The following is a 21,706-nucleotide window of genomic DNA, read 5'->3' as shown; positions in this document are numbered from 1 at the left end:
ACTCTTGTCTGTAGACCTGGTGGTTCAAATTTCTATCTTACCGAAGGTGGGGGTGCCGGCCAGGGTGCCGGCTTGGATAACATAGCATCAGATAATGCGAACCGTTGCGCACATTCGTCAGTCGCAGGAGGACTTCAACTTCGCCAATAAAGGACAAGACGCTCTGAAAGGCGACACTACTCATCTCTCATGGACGCACATTCCGGAGAGGCACAGATAAACTCATAAAAATAAACAAACTTGACGAGTCGTAACCACATTACAACTGCGCAGTAAACTGGCTCCTCAAACTGGCCGCGCTCTCTCTCTCTCTCTCTCTCTCGACCGCAAAGTTACAGAGGACCCAAAACTAGCTGCCCGAACATCGCCTGCTCAAAACAGAAAACACATGAGCCTTTTGTACAAAAATAATGCAAACTGGTTTAATTTGAGAGTAGCTGAGACCTGTCATGACAGAACATTACTATCTGCCTCGCTGTGCGCACGTCATCCTCACGTGACAGGGGTGGGCCTGGGGAGTCAAGTTCAGCATTCGCTTCAATGATATCTGGCGCCATCAAGCGTCGTGAATGGGTATAATGTCTAGACCCCGAATATAAAACGACCCCCACTTTTTCAGGTATTTCGTTCAGAAGCGTTGACTGTGACGGAGCACATGAATAAATATGACTTCCACGAATTCAAGTTGTCCCACATTTGATTTGCCTGCTTGACTGATACACTGAATGGCACATACACTTGATTGATATAAAATAAGTACACTTGAAATCCACATACAGGGAGTCGGCTCTTGTGACGAACAATCACGGCTCACCTATTTTCTGAAGCTGAGCCATGATTGGTCATTATATGAGCCCTGAGCAACTGTGATGTCATTTTGAGCCGACAGAAGTGACAAAATGACCGCCCCCTGAGATAGCTAAAAACGGCTGAATTTTGCTGCTCACGTCATATTCCACAAATGCATTATTAATCAGAATGCCTTGTTTCAACTAGTGGGCCTGTATAAAGCATATTCTTGAAAATATGTTTCGGTTGACTTCCGCTTTGAGAAGTTCAGATCTAGCCAGTAAGATTCAAATCGGATATTGCATTCATGAAGCAAATATGTCACATCAGATGTTTTTTGCATTTCTTTAGGGTGGCTTCACTTTCAAGCTGTTCTTCATTAGGATGTGTTTACTGAGACAGTGAGCGAATGTTTTTTTTTTTAACAGAATCACGACAATCATAAATACATACTTTTTTTTAATTAAACTTATTATAAAACTATTACATTCATTAAAAAAAAGTGCACTGTTCTGGCTGTAACAGAAAGGCAGACTAGCAGTCCTTAGAAGGGTGTACAGTAATGTAATTTAGTTCAAAATTGTAAACATTTTTTTTTTTTTATACACTACCTTGTGCATCTCAAACAACTCTTTGTTGAAAGGGTGTTCTGTTTTGTGTTAATTTGATTTGCTATGTTTATTGTAAAGTCGCTGGGCTTTCTTCAGCAGGAGGTAAAACCAGTAGACCTGGGGTATGAGGATGGTCAGGTTGCCCGCGTTGCAGTGCCAAGGCAGATGGAAGGCTACTTGGTGCAGTGGAATGCCAACTTGAATCCCGTACATCCAGTACATGAAGGGAAAGATCAAGATGCGACACATGAAGAACGTCAAGAGGACCAACATGCCATTGATTGTGTGCAGCCTGGTGTTGTCAAGGCCCATCTGGATCGCAGACAGGAGAGGAAGAGTCAGACAGATGTAAACAATATTCAGTAATGCCACATAATAATGTCATCAGCACCGAAAGAAAGAGTTGGAAGAGTCTGACGTCACTTAGGACATTGGCCATAGGACTTGTAGGAGCCATTAGTGTTTGAGGGTGTTTTTTCCTCATTGGCATTTGCGCTTGTGTGTTGTGCACGAGCCGGGAGCGCGCAACGCTCCACTTTCACAAGTGATTGGTGATGTCGTCGGTGGGTGTGGTTTTACTTACTAGTGCACTCACCTGTGTGTGGTTTTTTGGTGGGTCTTGTGGTGGGGTGAGTGCGGGGGAAATTTTTTTTTTGTTGACCGTAAAACGCTATAGTAAAACGCTACTGTCAACACAATTGTGAGTCAAGACAACGTCAACGGACCGTCATATGGTGGAAGAGCTGTTCCGACAAAAGGCAAAATTCAAGTAAGTGCCTGTCAGTTTCCATTCTTGTGAATTCAATTCAATCAACAACATCCAAGCTAAGGAAACAGTTGGAGTAAACGTCACCAATATTAAACTCCCCTCATCTTAGCCTGCCGTGGCGCAATTGGATTTGAATAAATTCCATCCATTAACCGATTTGCTTATCCTCACGAGGGAGCCCAGAGCTGGACATTTGACTAAAAATTGAGGGTCCATCAATCGCCATCCGTCAGCAGCGTGGGTACCCTTCCATCATCCGTCTATCCGTCCATTTGGCTAGCTGGACCAAATAGTAATCCGCCTATCATTTTAAACGGGCTTCCGTCGATGAGCGTCTTAAATTTTGATCCGTCTAATCCCCCCCCCCCCACCCTAAAAAAACACGTCATATTTGAACAGACAGTGCACTATAGTGCGGTTATTTTGTGTATCTACATCATTGTGCGCAAAGAGCTTTACATTCACTAGTTATTTTATTTTCAAACTTAAAACGCCCAAGTTTAAAATGGCTTACTTTTGACAGCATCCCCTTTTTTCCCAGTTTAAGATGCTTGTAAAAAAATGGGGGGGATTATAAAAAGGTAAGTGAATTGTATCTCATTACCACTTTTCCAGACGCAGAGAAAAATTGGTCCTCATTCACCTTGATTTTTTACGAACATTTTGCTTTTTTGTTGTTGTTGTGCAAGCACGTCTTATTGGTGAACAAAACCCAATGTTGATGGTGTGCTGTGTACCTGGATGAGGATCTTTCCTAAACAGAGAAAAGGTGTGCTGGATTCTGTGATGAAAAAGCACCCGATGAAGAAATCGCCTAATCCTCTTCTGAAAAACTGAGAGACGCATATAAGTGACGTGAGTGTTCAAAACAGACAAACAGACCAATCCTGTGTTTCAACACTCAATTCTTACCAAAGCGATGGGCAGGAAAACCAGAACCAGTGCCAAGTGATGCAGGACAAGCAACCAGTCCTTGCAGAGGAACGCCTTAATCGTTTGCTGAGAGTGGCTGTTGTACAGGCTGCTCTGACTTCGGAGCCTCTGAATATGGTAGTGGCTCAGGTACATGGCAAAGAGGTCAGCGGTCATATAGGATGAGCCAAACAATATAAACTCATTGACCAGCCAGTGACTGTGTAGGATGAGAACAATTTGTTACCAGAAGAATACAATCAACTAGTACATAGACATCACTACAAGTGCAAAGTCACTTGTCGCAGCCAGGTAGGGCTGAACAGTTACCGTAATCAAATTCAAACTGACATCGCGATGCAGTAGAATGCAATTTTCAAATCGCAAGGGCTGCAAAAAACAAACTGCTTAATTTCGTTCGGTTGGTAGGCTTTATAGTTGAAGTGAAAGCCACAGTTTTCTTTGCATTATTGTTGTCATCTGACTTGCTGACTTATGTTCACGCCACACTTGTTTGGGAGGATTTTGTGCAGATGTCGGAGTGAATGCTTAAAAGACTAAGCGTTTAGTAAGTAAACATCTCGAATTCAATTCAATTCAATTTACACCTTTCAGGAGACCCCAAGAATAGAAGTCAAGTCCCCAAAAAGCAGCGTGAAGATTTTGGTGGTCCTTTGAAGTGTGTTAAAGACATTGCATTTTGCATGGACAATATGAACACATTGATTTGTTGACCACTACAAAGCACACGTTTATGACCCGAACACCGTGTGCAGTGGAACCTCCAGTCACGATCCTTGATCACAATTTCATGATGCTGGTTGTTCTAATGTTAAGAAAAACTTTTCTGTAGGGCAGCAGAGAGTAGTGGTTACGCCTGCCTCAAAGTTCTGAGGTTCAGGCTGCAAAACTCAGGTCTGCGCTTCCTGTGTGTTGTACACACCTACGAGCAATTTAGTCTTCAATCAACTGAACCTGCATGAATTGCAGAAGTCAGAGAAAACCCATGCAAGCACAGGGAGAACATGCAAATTCCACACAGAAAGGCTGAACATCACAACAGTGAAGTAGACCTGCAGTTTATATTTCTGGAAAATGTTAAACAAGATAAATACATACTTGTGAAGCATTACAGATGTCACTAAATCCTTTTTTTGAAATATAGTACAACTGCACTACTTGTTTTTATTAGCCAGAGAAGCAGGTTCAACCAGTAGGCTACTCGTTTAACTTGAATACAAGGGGGTGCACTTTTTTGTTACATAGTCTTCAGATGGTTCTGAATTTGCCATTAAGTAAACCAGCATGTAATTGCAATGTTATAAACTTGAATGTATTTACCATTTAACATTGCATATCTTTCTATTTACAACCAATTTATCCCCATTCTCCCTAGATGAATACATTCTTGGAACAGCTCAAAATCCACGTCGTATTTATTTCACTGTTAAACTATTTGCATTCAACAGAAAATGTTTGGTTAAACCTCCATTTGACTGCGGAGGTTCCACTGATCCACTCTTTCTCTTATTTCTTGAAATTACCTGTCAGTCATGACATTCTTGCAAGATGAAACTACTGCGATTCCAGTTGCAGTCGAAATGGTAGCGTGGATGGCAGAAACAAGCCTGGAAAAAAAACAAAAAAACTTCTAAAGGTTGGCCATTACATGGGTCTTCACCCCTCGACACACGACATTTCGGAGTTACGGGGTGCAACACAAGTTTGCGCTGTGGCGACTTCACGCCGCACAAGACACTCTCAGTGGACGCCGCACTTGAAAATGAATGGACTTGTAGTGTTTTTCCATACAAATATTTACCGTAATTACAAGTAATTATTGTGTTAGCAAAGGTTATTTCTTGGAAAACCTACGGCGTGTACAATTTGTGTCACGTCGCCGCAAACCCATTACCTCTTTAAAATCAGATGTATTCTTCCACAAACTGACAAGCAATTTTAACCTCTATCATATTACCATCGCTTTCATAATCAGAGAATCGATTTATGATGTTTAAGATATGTTGCTGGTGTTTTAAACTGAGGAAGAGGCTTCAAGTGGCACCTGCTAGGAAGTTTCAACAATAAATACTGACCTTTCGCTGACGGTCGCTACGTCTGCGTCGTCCCAGTGTCTGAAATTGAACTTGAGTATTTTCGCCAGCCCGTAGAAAAGGCCGGGAAACACCACGGCGCCACTAACCAAGGCAGTTAACATGATGTTATGTGCCCGTCATGTCATCCTACAGCTCAGTCACTCAGCACAGGGAAGCTGTGTCGTCATACGAAACCGCCTTCAAAAGGTAAGCCCGTTGCTGCGATACGTCAGCATGTCTGCCATATTGGATGTGCCATTCTGCCCGTAAAATAATAATAATGCAAGTCAGACTGAACTCCAAAAAGCAGCAACAACCTACAAAGTGCACTAAATTATTGCCTCTCGTCCACCCATCCACACACGCACTTTTTTTAATCACAGTGTTACATGCCAGTGGTAGCTAAACATTCAAGCAAACCTTAGTATAGTGTTTCTCGACCTTTATTGAGCCAAGGCACATATTCCACATCGACGTAAATCCCACGGCACACTACCTGGCAAAACGATTCACAAAAAGTGGCTATACAGGGTCATTATGTACCATCTGTCATCAAGTGGAAGAACATTTTATTGGATTCTTCCATGAGGGGCGACTCTGCTTCTCTTCTTAACTGAAGTCAACTAACGTGTGTCAAAGGGTTCATAGAGAAGGGAAGCCAAATGAAAGCAAGAGAAATGTCATAGGTCACAACAAGATAAAGGCCTAGCTCATGTTACCTACCAAACCATATGCACCAAAGGGGCCTAAATTTGGTGCTTACCAATTATATATATATATATATATATATATATAAAATGGTTTTGGCGTTACGTTTTAGTCTTTTTTCATTAACTACTCTTATAGCACACAAATGATCGGAATAGTTAATTCAAAAAATAGAATCGTAACGCCCGCATCTGATAGCAAACAAGTGATCAGAATATTTAATTCAAAAAGTCTAAATCATAACGCCGTATTATTTGCCGCAAAGTCTAAATTCTAATGGCTAAATGGAATCAATGGAATTAAACATCATGGCTGAGTGGTTTTGTGTGGCGTTTAGAGTGGTTGTGTATGCCGTTGAGGTTGATGTACAAGTCAGCACTGAATGCGGTCTCTATGTTGGTCTTACGGGCTTGTACTACAAAGCACCGCACAGCTGTACTTTCGTATTTCATTTTAGTTTGCCGGCTCTTGTACTTGTTTACTGGCATTTGTCATAAAACGCTTGAGTATTACCGCCGCCTTTTGAAATGTAGTGTGGAATATTACCTGTATTCTAAATTGTGACAGGGTCGACACACATATTTCGTATTACAAGTTGTTTCTTGAGTTGCAGTGGATTTCGTTTTTTTTTTTTTGTGAGGGCTGGGTGATTTAGCAAGTTTGACGGATGGCAAAACGGCCCTTTGTTCCTGTACATCCTCTTCCTCTCAACAGACAGGACTGCTGTAGTGAACAACCACCCTGATATCTGTGACCACAAATGTCTGTTGTTTGCGTGGCTAATAACATGAAACAATGAAACATGTTCATGGAGAGTCCTTGAAAAGCATTGGGCTTCTGTCAAGCCTTCCTGACTAGTGCATCTTGAGTGACACTGTTATACTGAGGGAAATAGCAAATGTCAGACCTGCTAAAATCAACCTTGGGATAATGGAGCAGTCTGATGTAGGCCATGCAGGCTGAAGCACTTCCACCTTGGCAAGCATTTTAGTGTACACTGTACATCAATTTTCAAAAATAAAGTGGGCCTTACAGAGTGTACCAACTAGGAGAGCTCTTCGGAGTAAAACAGATGAAGATTGCCTAAAAGACAAATAAAATGCTAAAATCAATAGTTAAGTGGAATTTTATTCATATATATATATATATATCTCCATATACCATATTTACTCATTTCTGACGGCCACTGTTAAAAAGTGTCTCATTACGATATCCTCTAAGCATAAATATCTTTTTTTTTTTCTTTCTTGAAAACTGGTAACTAAACCAAATGAAAACAGTTATGGGTCAGCTTGAGCACCATTGAATTGTACATTCTCTATATTGCATCAAAATATAAAAATATACAGATTATGATTTTTGTCTTCTTTAAACATTCTTTCCTTGTTGTTCAATGGCATGAAACAGGACTGATGAGGACTTAAGCTTAACTTTTACCATATTGATGAATCCATATCAGATGCCAGCCCATTCACTCATTCACAACACTTTGAAAACATTGATAGCAACCATGTGAGAAAAAAAAAAAAACAGCTCAATTAGACGTACAACGCTCACAGTGCCACCGGCCCCGCAGCCATGCTTAGAGCACAAAGAGACGATGATGCTGACAAAAATGAAGGAGTGTTTTGGTGCAGTGGGAGTGGCCGGTGGACCGCAAGCATCTTGTAATCGTGACCTTTCCTGTTTCAGTCACAAAGTGAGGACGGTGTAGCTCTAGTCCAAAATGGTGGTAGGGATGATGTGCTAAAATGACTTTCCCACCTCAAATAACAAAAATGACAATAACAAAAATTCTCAAAAAGCAGAAAGGAGTCAAGAAGCCTGCAAGTCATCTGAACGGTTTGAGGCAACCAAGAAAACGTGAAGGCGCAGTCAGGAGTTGAGCTTGTGGTGCATAGAGAGACTTGGGAGATGGACGTGTATGGGTTCCTCGGGTCAATGGGGTTATTGCCCTGTGTCCGTCTAACACACACAAACACACACCCCCACACACATAGTAGACACACACACACACACACACACACACACACACACACACACACACACACACACACACCTCTACCCTGGATGAAAACGTTGGTGAGTACAGACAAGGAGGGCAAAAGCAGGGCTGGTGATCTCTTGCTTGTGTGTCCCTTCTGCCACCACGTCTGCTGAGAGAAGCAGCCTCCGTCATGGTGGAGGCAAGCTTTCGTGCGCATGCCGTCGCTTGTTTTCCATCCGACCGTCTGTCGAGAGTGCTGCTGCGGCCTGTCGTCGTCCGCCAGGATTCACATGCGCGAGGAGGAAGCCAGCTCGTAGAACAAGACGTAGCCGTCACTGCTGCGCACTTGGCTGGAGGACATTGGCGTTACTCTGGGGACGTAGAAGTGACATATTTATTATGCCGTGCAGACATGTGGAGTGTTGTGAATGAATATCTAACCTTGATCCATAAATTGCGACGAGCTATAAATAAGTCTGCCGGCTATACTTAAACATCTGGCCGGCTCTCATTTGTTATCTAATTCAAGGGGTGACTAAAGTCAGAAGAACTTGTTTTGCATATTAAGCCATGATAAATGTCATTAATGCACAGCTTCAAACACTTTAGTTAAGAGTACAATTATTATTGGTATTAAATACTAAAGCTGCACCATAATCTAAGTTGACATAACACAAAACGTGAACTATGAAGAAATGTAGAGCTCTGCCACAGAGGTGAAAATTGTGGTGTGAGTCTAACAGTCAAAATTAAAACACTCCCAATAGTAATTCATTATATTTGGAAGAATATTTGTTGTTAGCAGCATTGTAGCTAATCAGCATTATGTGGACACAAGATGGCAGCAAATGACTAGTTCTTTGCCACATACTGTACATCCTCACAGTTAGAGACGTGGTTGATAAATCAAAGCTGAATGAATAAAACTTCTGAATGCTGAATTATCGATTATTTTCAAACATTGTGTTATTTTACTTGAAAGGTAAACCTTCCTAATACGGTTCTTATTTGATCAAACATTGTCACTTACAGTTTTTCTCAGTTACTTTAGTACATTTCTCAGGTCAGAATTGAAATTCTCCAAACGACATACTCGATCAAGTTTCACACCATTGTGTCAGTTGCGCACATCAAAAAAGCAGATTTGCTTTATAGAATTTGCAAATACTTTGGCACATCCATGCAAATGATTATGTACAATTTTCTGTTGTTTCCTACATTATATCGCTTGCTTGTTATGTTGATCAAAATGGGTGTGTTAAATTGTCTTCCACCACATTTTGGTATAAGTTCATCGTGCAACTCTTTACATGCAAAATAGTTGAACAAGTTGTCATAGTATTTCAATCATATGTCTATACATTTCGATTGGACTTTTTTTTCCCCAGGCGAATCTTGACTTTTTCTAACAAAGTATGAAAAGGTCACACCTACCTGGAGTCATTGAAGGTGTACCATTCCCCAGACGTAGGGTTGCGACAGTAGGCTGTGTAGTGACCCCCCATTGTGGTGCCTGAGTGGTTGGACACTGCATACAGGTTGTACACTGCATTTACTAAAAGACAACAAAAAACAAGAGCAACAGGGTGTTACATAAAAAACCTTCAAAATATCGTCCTTGAAATACAGCTTTCCCATTTGATATGGAAGGTCTTTTCTTTGCACACTTACTGCTGTTTTCGGAGGCAAACTCTCGCAAGTCAAGATCCTTCAAGGGGAAGTTGACAAAGGTTGACAGTTTGCTGGTTCTTCTTGCTTCCGAGAAGCGTTTGAGGTCTGCACACGAAGGAGTCAAGGAGCATGCATGTGTCAACTTCCTACACCAATGCAAAATATTATCAAACTAAAAATCGATAGCTAGTGGTACCACTGGTGCTCGTCATTAGACTGAACCAATTGATTGCAGTCAAACACCCAGACATGAAATTGAAAACCGGCTGTGGACACTGGAACTGAAAAGTCCCCCTTTTTTTTAGTTGGACAAAAACGATCCCATTTTCGCACATCATCCTCTCCCGCAGGTGTCACGGTGGGTTTTGGTTCTGTGCAAAAGGAGGCTGAAATGTCATGTCAATGGGGAGTCACTGCTCGAGGTAGGAGAATGCATTTGGTTAGAATGTTACGCCCACTTAGTGCTGAATGATTGCCGAGTCTGCCGGACTAACAATCCAAAGGAAATGTGCTCAAATTGTGTACATACTTGAACGTAGCAACACACGCTAAAAGCTTTAATGTCTCATCAAATAGTGTAGAAAAGATACGCAGAACTAAGATCTTGGGGAACTTCTGTACTGTGAACTTCTTGGTGCATCTTCTTCGAGCTTTGCACTTGTAGCACGTCTGCGGAGAAAAGCAAACAGTGCAACTAAGTCCTAGCAAAAAAATAAATAAAAAAGCCGTGTTCGTGGCCGTGTGCGATGCAATTGTGTACTGAAACGTACTGGCTTCTCATCTCCATCCAGGACGTCTTCTTTGGTGAAGAGCCGCATGCAGTCCATGAGGCTCACCTCACCGTAGCCCTTCTGAGCGCAAACATAGATGCGTTCACGTTAGCGCACGGACACACACACAACATAGACACACACACACAAATACACAAACAGAGTCAGTGAGGAAAACGAGCGTTTGCATAAAGATATTACTCAAAAATTCAAACATCTCTTCTCCCTTCATTTGTCTGAATGACCAGTTATCAAATTTACTCCAGCTTTGGTGTCAAGGCGTAAAGTTGATCAGATGTCAAGTACCTTGCAAGACTAGTGTAGGGGAATTTTAGTGAGCTATTCCATGACAGGGGTGCAAGTGGTAGTAAGGTGGGACACAATGAATCAAACATCCTTGCACGCATTGCGGTGGCATATTGAGTGTCCAAACCTTGGCAATAGGCAGGGAGAGATCCCAGAAAGGGTCAAAGACAGTCGAGCAGAAACCACAATGGCTGCAGGTCAGGGAGCTCTTGAGCTGCCCAACAAACAAGTCTGAAAGACAAAAAAATTCACACCTCAAGACTCGTCTGTAAGTGAGACGTTGGTGCTTAAATGTACTTAGTCTAGCTCACCAACGATTTTGCTGTCTTCCCTCTCCAGGTATTTAGTCCACATCTTCTTCCCTTTCTCCTCGTCCCTGATAATTGGACAATGCAACGTTAATGTCATACTGCACTTGGAAGAGACGCGCTGAAAGATATTTGAACCCAACAACGGTTAATGTTTTATACGTATTACATAGTCATATAGTCAAGTGCAACGTTATGTTACTTACAGTACTCCTTCTAAACTTACTGTATTGGCCCCTCCCCCCTCAACATTCCCATTGCTCTGAAAGTGGCAATCCTGTGTTGACTAATCAATGAAGCCTACACTTGTGAATCATATTGTGCTACTGTATGCTTAAAAGTGGAACATTGCAAATATTGTGGGACCCTTCCAACCTTTGACGATGCAAATGAACACTGTACTGAATAAAGTGTGGGGAAACTCAATAAAAGATGAAGGCAGCAGAGAGAAGTTGCACGGATTAACAGTGACCCTTAAACAGGCAGTTAGATAAGGTTTAATAATATCCAAAAAGAATTGGGCCATTAATCTGATCTGAGTGTTAACGCAGGCCGAGGAACTGACAAAGCCTTAAATTACGAACCCAAGACACATTGACACACAAAAATACACACAAAAACTAACATTTTATTACATTTCACCTATCTTTTTAAAACCGCTAATTTTACAATTGTTTGGTAATGTTTATATGGTTCCCGATTAAATGTAGAATAAAGACTCACATTCTCATGTTGTACCTTCTTAACAATCCCAAAGATATATTTATATGTTTTTTCACAGTCCGGCCATTCAATCCCAGGAATCTATATAGATTTTTTTCAAGACGGTCTCAATATGTCTGATACTGAATCAGTTAAATGCAAATACCAATGACATTACAAAAATGTACATTTCCAAGAAAAAAACTAACTAAACAATGAATGTGTAGCATATTGTCGCTGTCCTATGAAAAACACTCATGTCCATTTTTTTCAATTCTTTAATTTTTTTTACGTTAATGGTGTTTCTGCGTTACGGACATCCCATTAACGTGAAAAATGTTTAAAAATTAAAAAAATGGACATACATGTTTCTCACGGGACAGCAACGATATAGTGTACATTTGATTTATCAAATTATGAAACTGAATAACTTGTCATTTACACATCTGTACGAAGCAGAAAGTCCTCTAAGATGCTAGTTAGTTCTCTGCTGTTCCAGCTGACCGTATACTGCTGAAACTAGTCAATTATCTCCTGATTGCCACATAAATAAATCAACAGAATTTCATTAACAATATTGAATATCAAATGCTCCTACTTAGACCCCACTGTCCCCACTAGCCTAAACACTAGGGAGGTCACGATATACAAATGTTACGATACGATAATATCACGATATGAACCTAGGTTTGCGATAAATTTCACGATATTGTTAAAAAAAAAAAGAGAGACATATTGAAAAAAACCCCATCACAATATTCTGTTTTTTCTAAACAATAACAACATTAACAAAGAAATAGATGACCTACAATGACTGAACACCTAATATTGAGACACTTACTCGCTAACGCACGCACATATTGTGAATCAGGTCAATTTGTGGAGGAACTCAAATGTGTTATGTTCCTCTTTATCTGGCAATTAGCGTGGGTCTTAAACATCTATCCATCCATTATAGGTGGCAACAAATTGCACCAAATTAAACTGCACTAATAAACCAACCACCAGAGGGCTTTTAAAGCAGCACTGGGCAAGAATTCGACCTTAATGAATTTTTTTCACAACTCTTTTGATGAAACATTGACTTACAAGTAGTTGAATGGGACTTTTGTCATGCCCGGGGGGGGGGGGGGTCTGTATCGTTTTTACTGGCACTAAGCAACTTTGAGGAGGATGGGAGCAATCCTGGCACAAAAATAAAATACAAATGTCCTGAATTGCTTTACAGCATCCTCACTTCCTCCTTTTGCTATAAGGACGTAAGTCGATTCGAACGTCCCCGCGCTATTACTGGCGTCACGGCAGAAGCCCCAAAACAAACAAAAAAACCAAAGGTATTGTTTAAATAAAATTAGATATTTTAATATCGCAATATCACGACATTGCTACATCCCTAATGAATACTGTATTCTGATTAATATTGCCTTTGTGTAGTAAGAATTACCGGTAAGCAGAAATATACACCAGTGTTTATCCATTTCAGGGGGATGCCATTTTGTCCTGTACCGCCACCTGCTGTCAACTGATATTGTTGTCACAGCTGAGCCTGTGGGCAGTGTGACATCAATTTCAAACAAGCACTGGTGTATTTTGCTGATTAATTCTTATGCTTATTCTATGAATCAGAATACTGTGTTTAGCCTAGTGGGGGCACACAGAACATATTACAACAATGACTTTTTTTGTTTTGACTTCCGCTGTAATAAGGCTCATGGGGGCTGTTCTTCCAAAAGAAAGACGTCTGTTTCAGAGGCATTTTGCCAAGTTGCGAGACCACATGGCTTCTGTGCTGCTTGTCTCACAATACTTACGGCAGGTGATCAAAATCTTCGACAGTGCCTCTGGGCCTGACTGTGACTCTGTTGACCTCATTGTGCAGGCCGTCCAGGAGGAAGCGCAGGAACTCTTGAGCATCCTGTTGGCTGGAGAAGACAAAATCATTCAACACTATGACCTCTACTCAAGTACTACTCGTAAGAAAAACGATCTTACTTGTATCCTACAAATCTGGGAGCGTATCTCTGGATCTGAGTTTTGAATTCAGACGGACTGACAGCTTCACTGCTGGTTGATGACCACATGGTTTGTATCAGCTTGGCAAACTCTACCAACACAGACACAATAATGAAATGTATTCCGCAATCTAGCTGCAAATGGAGGTAATTCAAATCAAAGCCAGAGGTTAAGAGGGGGAACAAGTTTTTGTCTGAGTTCATGTCCCGAGAGTCTCTCACCTTCCATGAGGGCTGTGTTGGTGCGGCTGTTGTTGTTAAGGTCTCTGCGGTGCGAGTTGTGCAGGCAGTAGTCTCGCAGGCTGTGTGTGTTGCTGAGACACTGCAGGATACTATTCATGAAACACTACAAAGAAAACAAAACAATACTATTCATGAAACACTACAAAGAAAACAAAACAATCTGTTGGATTTCTTTGAAGCGAAAGTCAACCCAAACATATTCATATTATTCAAGAATATGTTCTATGCAGGCCCACTAGTTGAAACAAGGCAATATGATTAATACGAAATATGAGTTAAGCAGCAAAATCCACCCGTTTTTAGGCCTCTCTGGGAGCGGCCATTTTGCCACTTCTATCGACTGAATATGACATCACAGACGCTAAGGGCTCAGATAACGACCAAGCACAGCTCACCTGATTTCTGAAACTGAGCTATGATTGGTCATTATCTAAGACCTGAGGGTGTGCATGTCATTTTCAGTCGACAGAAGTGACAAAATGGCCGCCCCCAGAGAGGGCTAAAAATAGGTGGATTTTCCTGCCTAACTTCGATTTCATATGAATCATATTGCCTTGTTTCAACTCGTGTGCCTGCATAGAAGATATTCTTGAAACAAATGTTTGGGTTGACTTCCCCCGTAAAGTTGAACAGTCACATGTTGAGTTGCTAAGAACTCCTGGTGCACCAATCTGGAAATTTCATCAACAATCATCATTTTCATCAGCGCTTGTCATCAATACTTTTCACAAAATCTTGTTCATTCTTGATTCAGATTTCCAGGAAATTGAAGCGAGGTGGAGCACGGGTGAATAATGAAAGGCCACAGATGCAAGTTGATGTTCTTTTTTTTTTAAATGCAAAGTTTGAAATGGTAAACACTTGATACAATTTGATGGAGGACAGTATCTGTGCTTGTGTGATTCCAAATTGGTAATGTTTGGCCCTAGCAGACATCTGTGCTCTATTGAGTATCAAAAGCCAATGTGCATTTTGGCAGGCTCAAACCGGTAAAAGCGAAAGAGAACGTGCGCTCCTTGGTCCAGAGTTCAGAGTGCTCCGATGAGCTAACCTCACACAAAGAGCAACACACAAATCCCATTTATTTTCGGAACCCTACCGAAGCCTGTTGCTTAGCAGATACTCTTGGGGGACCCCCCACTCCGGCGCAGGCAGATGTCAACAAACCGATAACATGTCCAAGTCTGTACAACTTCTCCCTTTACCAGACACAGATGTCAAATAATTTCCAAGTGGGAGCTGTACTCACTGTGTTTCCCAGGTTTTTCAGTCCCACCAGTCCCTGGGCACTCTTTGAGTTCTGCAAGACAAACGCACAGTGATCAGATCAAACGTTAAAGACAATAAATACAACTTTGAATGATGATCCAGACATCAGGAATAATTTTCTGCACACAATATAGTATAAAAATTGATCATTTAGTTTCATGATCGAAATATTTTGACATATGAACAGAAGAATTTTGCGTAACAAGGATGTGATACATTCACATATTTATATTTGACTAGTGATGTGGTCTCAATATGTGGCCCATGATTAACTATACTCAGGTGTAGTCTGGCTTTCTGCAGAGCGAGGCTCCATCTCCTCGTGGTACAGAAAATGGATGGCTAGAAGGACGGCTGGATGTTGTGTTGGTCTAGCAAAGAGTGAAGTGGGCAAAATGATTGGAAAAGGACCATTTTTGAGTTACCTCTCAGATTGAAGAGCTCTGCTCATGAACAGACGATAACAAACAATCACAACACACGGATGAATTTCTATCCAGTAGCCCCAACTCATGCACATTTTCACAGTGGTCAGGTTTTAGGCTTTTTTTTTTTTTTTTGATAATTCACACAGCAGCTAATGTGTTATATTACCATGGTTTCATCTTCTTGACGAATGCAAACGTGCACAAATTGCACACTTATCACAGAATGCTGTTAAATTCCATTACATAAGTGCAGTGGTTATATAACTGAATGGCTAGAAGAACTAACACATAGTCAGGGGTTGGATAAGGAATGTGCTCTGTTCTAAGATGCAGAGCTAGAATATAAATGAAACTGCGTCCTTAATTGGTTAATTAATACCTTTAAATTCACATTTTCGGGATAGACCTCAGACAAATCATGTTTGTCCTTGAGTTAGTTCATCTTGAGTACTCGTGTATAGCATGAATTCAAAAACACTCAATCTACAATAAACTGAAACATGGAGACTGGTTGATGGTCAAAGTATACAAACAGGGTAGTATGTACTGCATATGATTGTCTCAAAGTAATCATTGCGTTGACATGAAAGTAAATGTGGATGTGAAGATGCCACCAGGCCATTTGCAACATAAAAAAATGCCCTTAAATAAATATTGACTGATATACATTTTTTATGTCAAGATATATAATTATGTCCTTGGCACTGAATGAGTTAAAGACACTAAAATCAACTAAGCATCACATGTTCAGCACTGATGTTTACGGTGTATAAAAAAAAAAAAAAGACTGCCGGGTGGTGTTAATGTTTTCCTTAATTCTGGTTGCCCACACATGATGGTGGTGCTCGGAGCATTTCCCACAAACATTTGTGTGACAAGCCTCAGTAAAAGCTCAATCATGACAATCCTCTCTGAACAATGGGCACCTTCAATTGTATTTCATAAGACACAGTGCCCAACAATACGTGCACACACACACACACCCACACCACACTGCGCTGTGTGTGTGTGTGTGTCAGATGCCATGGCCGGATTATGCCTCCTCGTCTACTTGCTATTGGCTGATCCTAAGCCTGGCTGACGTCACAGCTAGGAAAACAACATCCCTGCTCTGTCTCTGTAGCAACGCTATTCTTATCTTTTTTTTCTTTTTGGGATGTAGAGCTAGAGGACATAACAGTAAGAGGGCTGAGAGTGGAGTGAGTGTGTGTATGACTCAGTGTATGTGATTTACAAGCCTTCAATGAAAAAAAAACTTCATTGGCTTTTAGACCAGGAGTACACATCCAATATTACCATCTTGTGTTCACAACTTAAAGTTAAAGTCAACCCAAACATTTTTTTTTCAAGAATATGTTCCCAGCAGGAATTCCGATTAATATTGCGTTTGTGGAAAATTAGTGGATTAACTCTTATTTTGGATCCACTCATTTTCCACAAACGCAATATTAATCGGAATGCTGTGTTTCAACTAGTGGGCCTGCTGGGAACATATTCTTGAAAAAAATATGTTTGTGTTGATTTTTTCTTTAAAGCAGCACTGGGCAAGAAATCGACCTTAATAAAAAATGTTCACAACTCTTTTGATGAAACATTGACCTACAAGTACAGTAGTTGAATGGGACTTGATGCCCTGAGGGGGTCTGTATCGTTTTTACTGGCACAAAGCAACTTTGAGGAGGATGGGATCAACCCTGGCACACTCAAAAATACAAATGTCCTTAATTGCTTTACGGCATCCTCTCTTCCTCCTTTCGCTATAAGGACGGCTCAGGATTTCACGACACTATGCGCTTGCACGCATGGGAAATGTGGTTGATTTTTGTCAAAACACTGCCGCTTTTGTCCATATGGCGCCGCCATAATCAACAAAAACTGACATGACACAGTGATGCTTTAAGTTCTTATTTTAAACAACGGATTGAGTTGATTAAACTCAAACTTTAAAGACATCACTGAGGATGTGTATTTTATTATATGCTGTTTTGTATTTTAATACGTCAATAATGTACAGTCAGAAATATTGTAGTTGTTCTATAAATTGATCCGACTGTCACTAGGTCACTCTCAAGGTGACAAATAACTGCAGTTTTCACTAAGATCATTTAAACCACCTGTCAATTCAGGTGAAGCAAAACAAAATGCAATTCCACTTCTATATCCATTTCCTAAGCGGCACGTCAAAAAGGATTTGGACATGAATGGGGAATCGCCGGCTCATGCTCTGATCCCAGTCAGTAGCATGACAATAATGACAGCTAATTCTGTTATGCAAATGCCGCAGTGATTCTCAGACGTAAGCAGTTTAAAGCAGCGATGCGTGTGTGTGTGTGTATGGTGGATTAAACTCATGTACACACACTTTGGCTGTGGCAGGAATGAGTGTTACCAGCAACACTATAAAACAAAAACATTGAATTACACCCCTATCATGCAAATTTGTATTATTTTAACACAATATGGCCACTCATATGATTCATATTTACTGCTTGCGTACATGTAGGTTTTCTGCAGTTACTCGAGCTTCCTCACACCTTCCAAAAACATGCTTCTTTGGGCAAGTGAAGAATCAAAACTGCCCATGGGTGTGAATGTGAGTGTGAAGGGTTGTTTTTCGATGTGCCCTGGCAACCAGCTCAAGGTGTACGACACCTCTCACGACCCAAAGCCAACCGAGTCTTGCTCCACTTACCTGTATTTTCTCGATCATTTGGGCCACCCACTAATGCATCTTAATTACTGATAGTTTGACATGTATTTTTGCACGCATCATCCATTCAATTTATGCACTGGTCAGGAGTATTTGACAACGTAAAGTGTAATACATATTGTATACTGGATAACTTATTCTGTTTGAAAGGAATGACGCATGGAAGGAAAGATGATTAGATAAATAGTCACAAGATGATAATGTCAGCTCACATTCCAGGAGTTCTATATGAGCAGGCAGATGTGTACATACTGTACACTAAAGAGGAGGCCCATGTGAAACGCTAGTATCACGGCGTCATTCATAAATGCCATAAAGCACCGTAGGGCTACTGCTGAACTACTTTCGCTATACACCTCTTTGTAGTCTAAAATCAGTGGGAACAGAAGGACATTCCAGGAACCAGGTCAAAATGCATCCTAAAGCCAGAAATAAGGTAGATGTCCTTTTGGCAGGTACCCGACCACGTGGGTATAAGAAGTATAATCCGTCCAATCATTGTGCGCACTTAATTCGAAGATCGAGATCTGCCGGAGGGTTCTTTTGGGAGAGGAGAAAATGGATTAGAGCAAGATCACAGCAAGGTGTGTTCCTTCACATGATTTTTACGGTTGACCTTTTTAATCCCCCAACACTCATCAAAAATACGTCGGGTGATTTTCACCCGACGTATTTTATTTCATGTGATATTTTGTATTGGGAAATTAGAGAAGCCATCTTCCAATTTGGCATACAGTGTTGTACTTTTACATAAATTGACGAAAACTGTATTTTATCGGGTTAAGTGTACGTTGATGTAGTGATGGTGTTACTAATTTTAACGTTAGTGTTCTAGGGTTAATCTATGAATCACTTTGCTGCTGGGCTACAAGTCCATCCACCAATCTGAAAGATTAAACTAGCCGCCCCAGCAGTCTGTTTACATCAACGATAATCTAAGGAATCCACCCAGACAAATACCAGACATACGACTGTTGATGGCAAATGCAAGCAAAGGTAATTCCAAGGCTGTTGAGGCAACTTTCTCGAATTCAAAATGAACATTTTAAAAATACAAGTTGATAGCTTTTAGCAATTCTTATCATGTGCAAACACACATTTTTAAACATGTAAATGACAGCACATACATTTTGACAAGAGATATCACCCTGTTTTTAAGACTAAAATCTAGTAAAGGGATACTTTTGTTTATTTGTATTTTTTAATGTTGTACGCACAACTGACACTATTGTCAATATGATCCACGATCGTGTAGAGCAGGAGAAACACCTTAAACACTGTTATGTAAATGCTAGGCCAATATCACACACATGCTTGTCCTCTCTATCTTCATCTAAAGCATATTTAACGTTCCATCCTTTAAAAGTACTTTTGTGGGCCACATACAATGATGTGGCGCCGTCACCGGCTGGCGTTCATCCCACTCGAGGATTGAACCCGCTCTAACATCCATCACTGTCTTAGGAGCGCACAGTGCTAGCCACTGAGCTAAAACACCTGCCCGCAAGGGATGGGAGGTGTCAATGGAGATACGCAGTTCGCTGTTCAGTCATTTGTCATTTTAAGTGGTGAATCTCCACTTTCTTGACAGTCTAGAGAGGCTGGGCTGTTGTGACTTAAAGCTCTACCACCCAGCGTTTCCCCCTCGTTCATGCTGCTCTCGTGATTGCAAAGTTTCCTATTTATGGTTTTATTAGAGCTCCTCTGTTGGTTATTGGTTGTGTCACGTCATTGCAAAGACTGAAAGACTTATAGGGGAGCGACATATTGTCAAAAGGACAAGACTGGGAAAAGACCTCACACTAAATGATCAAGATGATGGGAACGTGCAGAGACTCTCGTAAAAAAACTCTAAAACTTCCTTAGGATTTTCAGTTTTTTGTCTGAGACTGTGAAAATTGTTTGGTGTAAGCCCAGCATTAGATGACAGCAATTATATTCGGGCTTTCCTTAATTGGTGCACCGCCCTGCGATAGGATGCACAATTTTCTTCTTGAAAGGAGGCGGTTCAGTGTGGGAGTAGATTGTAAACTGGTTATTAAAACATTTATACACATTGTGGAAACAATATAAGGAAAAGTTATAATATAATACTTAACTTAGTATTGAGAGATTCCTTGAGTAGGCAGGTGGGGTGGCAACCACCCTGTAAAACCGCCATGGTCACAAAATATATTTTTGATGCTAATTTCAAAAATGTCTGTACTTTTTTTCTAGCACGTAAGGTTTTGAGATATTTTCATTTGTTGTTTTTAAGTTTGAGCTATAGAAGCTTGCGCAATACAGATTTGACCATGCGTTGTAATTTATAGCTATGACCTTTCAGAAAAAAAATCCACCTATTCCTGAACATAACCATTAATACATAAATATTACTAAATATATTACCATATTACATATCATATTATTGTTATTAATTAATTAATCGAGAAAAGTTTACTAGTACCTCGGATGAAAAAATGTATTAAAAATTTGTTGACCAGCGCAATCAGTGTGCTTTCATGAAAGACTAAATACTGTTGAGAGGCTGAAACTAGAGAATTTGGCAATTTTAAATTAAACAATGGCTCAAAACGATTAGTCGATTATTAAAATAGTTGGTGAATAATTTTATAATTGATTAGTTGTCAATGAATCTATGAATTTTAACACCTCTAAATCATACCATAAAAAAGTTGTGCTAATTTATTACAATAATTTTGTGAATACCGATTTCTCCTTCTATCATTTTGAACCATCCACTGAAAAATTGTAACAATTTTCAAAAAATTGTGATATGATATTTTTGCCATATCGCCCACCCCTACTGACAAGTGATCTGTCTGCTGTGTTTTTCTGTGTCTTGGCCTGTAAACTAAACTGCACTTGAACAGCAGCCGGCCGCCTCGGTGCACCTGGCAGTGCTGACCACCAACAGCAGATTGGCTGGCAAACCAGCAGGAGAGCGAGCAACAGAACAGTCTGTTCTGACCTGCCTCTCACTTTGGCAGGGCATTGTTAACAATATCACTCTTTCCCTCTGAGGCTGCTTATGTTGCTACTGTTAAGTCCCCACTCCCACGTGCATACAAGTAACACTTGGTCATCGAATGTGTGTGCACGCACATGAGAGCAAGCAAATGAATGCTAGCAAGAACCCTTTCTAGCAAGTGTCATTTTTTTTTTGCCCACGCAAAACACAGAGGGTTTAAATCAGTCACCGTATTTGTTGTGTCAGTGTCCAGTCCCTCCATTCAACGTCTCACACATGTACACTACTCAATGCCGGCAAAGAGTATGATCTGGCTGCCTTTCTTAGCCTTAATGGGTTAGCAATCTACAGGAGTAAGCACAGCATGTGGTACTGTAAAACATCATTAACGGGCAATAAAGAATAAAACACACTCTTCTTGTGGAATAGCTCATGTTGTCTTTC

The 21,706-nt window shown here is 40.6% G+C and overlaps 2 protein-coding genes across 5 annotated transcripts in view; both read right to left on the bottom strand.

Annotated features, from left to right (window-relative positions):
- Positions 1-1,231: 1,231 nt before the first annotated feature.
- Positions 1,232-5,427, bottom strand: LOC147144708 (TLC domain-containing protein 3A-like). Its single transcript, XM_086035094.1, has 5 exons — positions 5,178-5,427; positions 4,626-4,709; positions 3,082-3,301; positions 2,907-3,002; positions 1,232-1,712 (listed from the first exon to the last, which is right to left on the bottom strand). Exons 1-5 carry the CDS (start codon positions 5,297-5,299, stop codon positions 1,449-1,451), a joined length of 786 nt encoding a protein of 261 aa, XP_085891220.1. The 5' UTR covers positions 5,300-5,427; the 3' UTR covers positions 1,232-1,448.
- Positions 5,428-6,995: 1,568 nt separating this feature from the next.
- Positions 6,996-21,706, bottom strand: part of usp2a (ubiquitin specific peptidase 2a) — a 36,371-nt gene continuing 21,660 nt past the window's right edge. For 3 of the 4 annotated variants that reach the window (XM_086035089.1, XM_086035091.1, XM_086035090.1), the window contains exons 3-13: positions 15,134-15,184; positions 13,864-13,987; positions 13,622-13,733; positions 13,441-13,551; positions 10,931-10,995; positions 10,747-10,850; positions 10,314-10,394; positions 10,134-10,212; positions 9,544-9,648; positions 9,307-9,427; positions 6,996-8,243 (exon numbers count right to left, since the gene is read on the bottom strand). In XM_086035089.1, the coding sequence (XP_085891215.1) occupies positions 8,159-8,243; positions 9,307-9,427; positions 9,544-9,648; positions 10,134-10,212; positions 10,314-10,394; positions 10,747-10,850; positions 10,931-10,995; positions 13,441-13,551; positions 13,622-13,733; positions 13,864-13,987; positions 15,134-15,184 (1,038 nt within the window). In that variant the 3' untranslated portion in view covers positions 6,996-8,158. The remainder of the gene's footprint in view (positions 8,244-9,306; positions 9,428-9,543; positions 9,649-10,133; positions 10,213-10,313; positions 10,395-10,746; positions 10,851-10,930; positions 10,996-13,440; positions 13,552-13,621; positions 13,734-13,863; positions 13,988-15,133; positions 15,185-21,706) is intronic. The other variant, XM_086035092.1, reaches the window with a different exon arrangement.

Source organism: Filicampus tigris, chromosome 7 (genome assembly GCF_054856515.1).
Source record: "Filicampus tigris isolate MCC_2025a chromosome 7, RoL_Ftig_1.0, whole genome shotgun sequence".
NCBI lineage: Eukaryota > Metazoa > Chordata > Actinopteri > Syngnathiformes > Syngnathidae > Filicampus > Filicampus tigris.
The sequence above is the reverse complement of the archived record's forward strand: the minus strand, read 5'-3'. Positions and strand labels throughout refer to the sequence as shown.

Bases quoted from the DNA above. Each gene is read 5' to 3' on its own strand.
- LOC147144708 (XM_086035094.1), bottom strand. From the start codon at position 5,299: ATGTTAACTGCCTTGGTTAGTGGCGCCGTGGTGTTTCCCGGCCTTTTC. The intron at 4,710-5,177 runs GTCAGTATTTAT...TTTTTTTTCCAG, and splicing joins GTAGCGACCGTCAGCGAAAG to GCTTGTTTCTGCCATCCACG. The intron at 3,003-3,081 runs GTAAGAATTGAG...TGCGTCTCTCAG, and splicing joins TTTTCCTGCCCATCGCTTTG to TTTTTCAGAAGAGGATTAGG.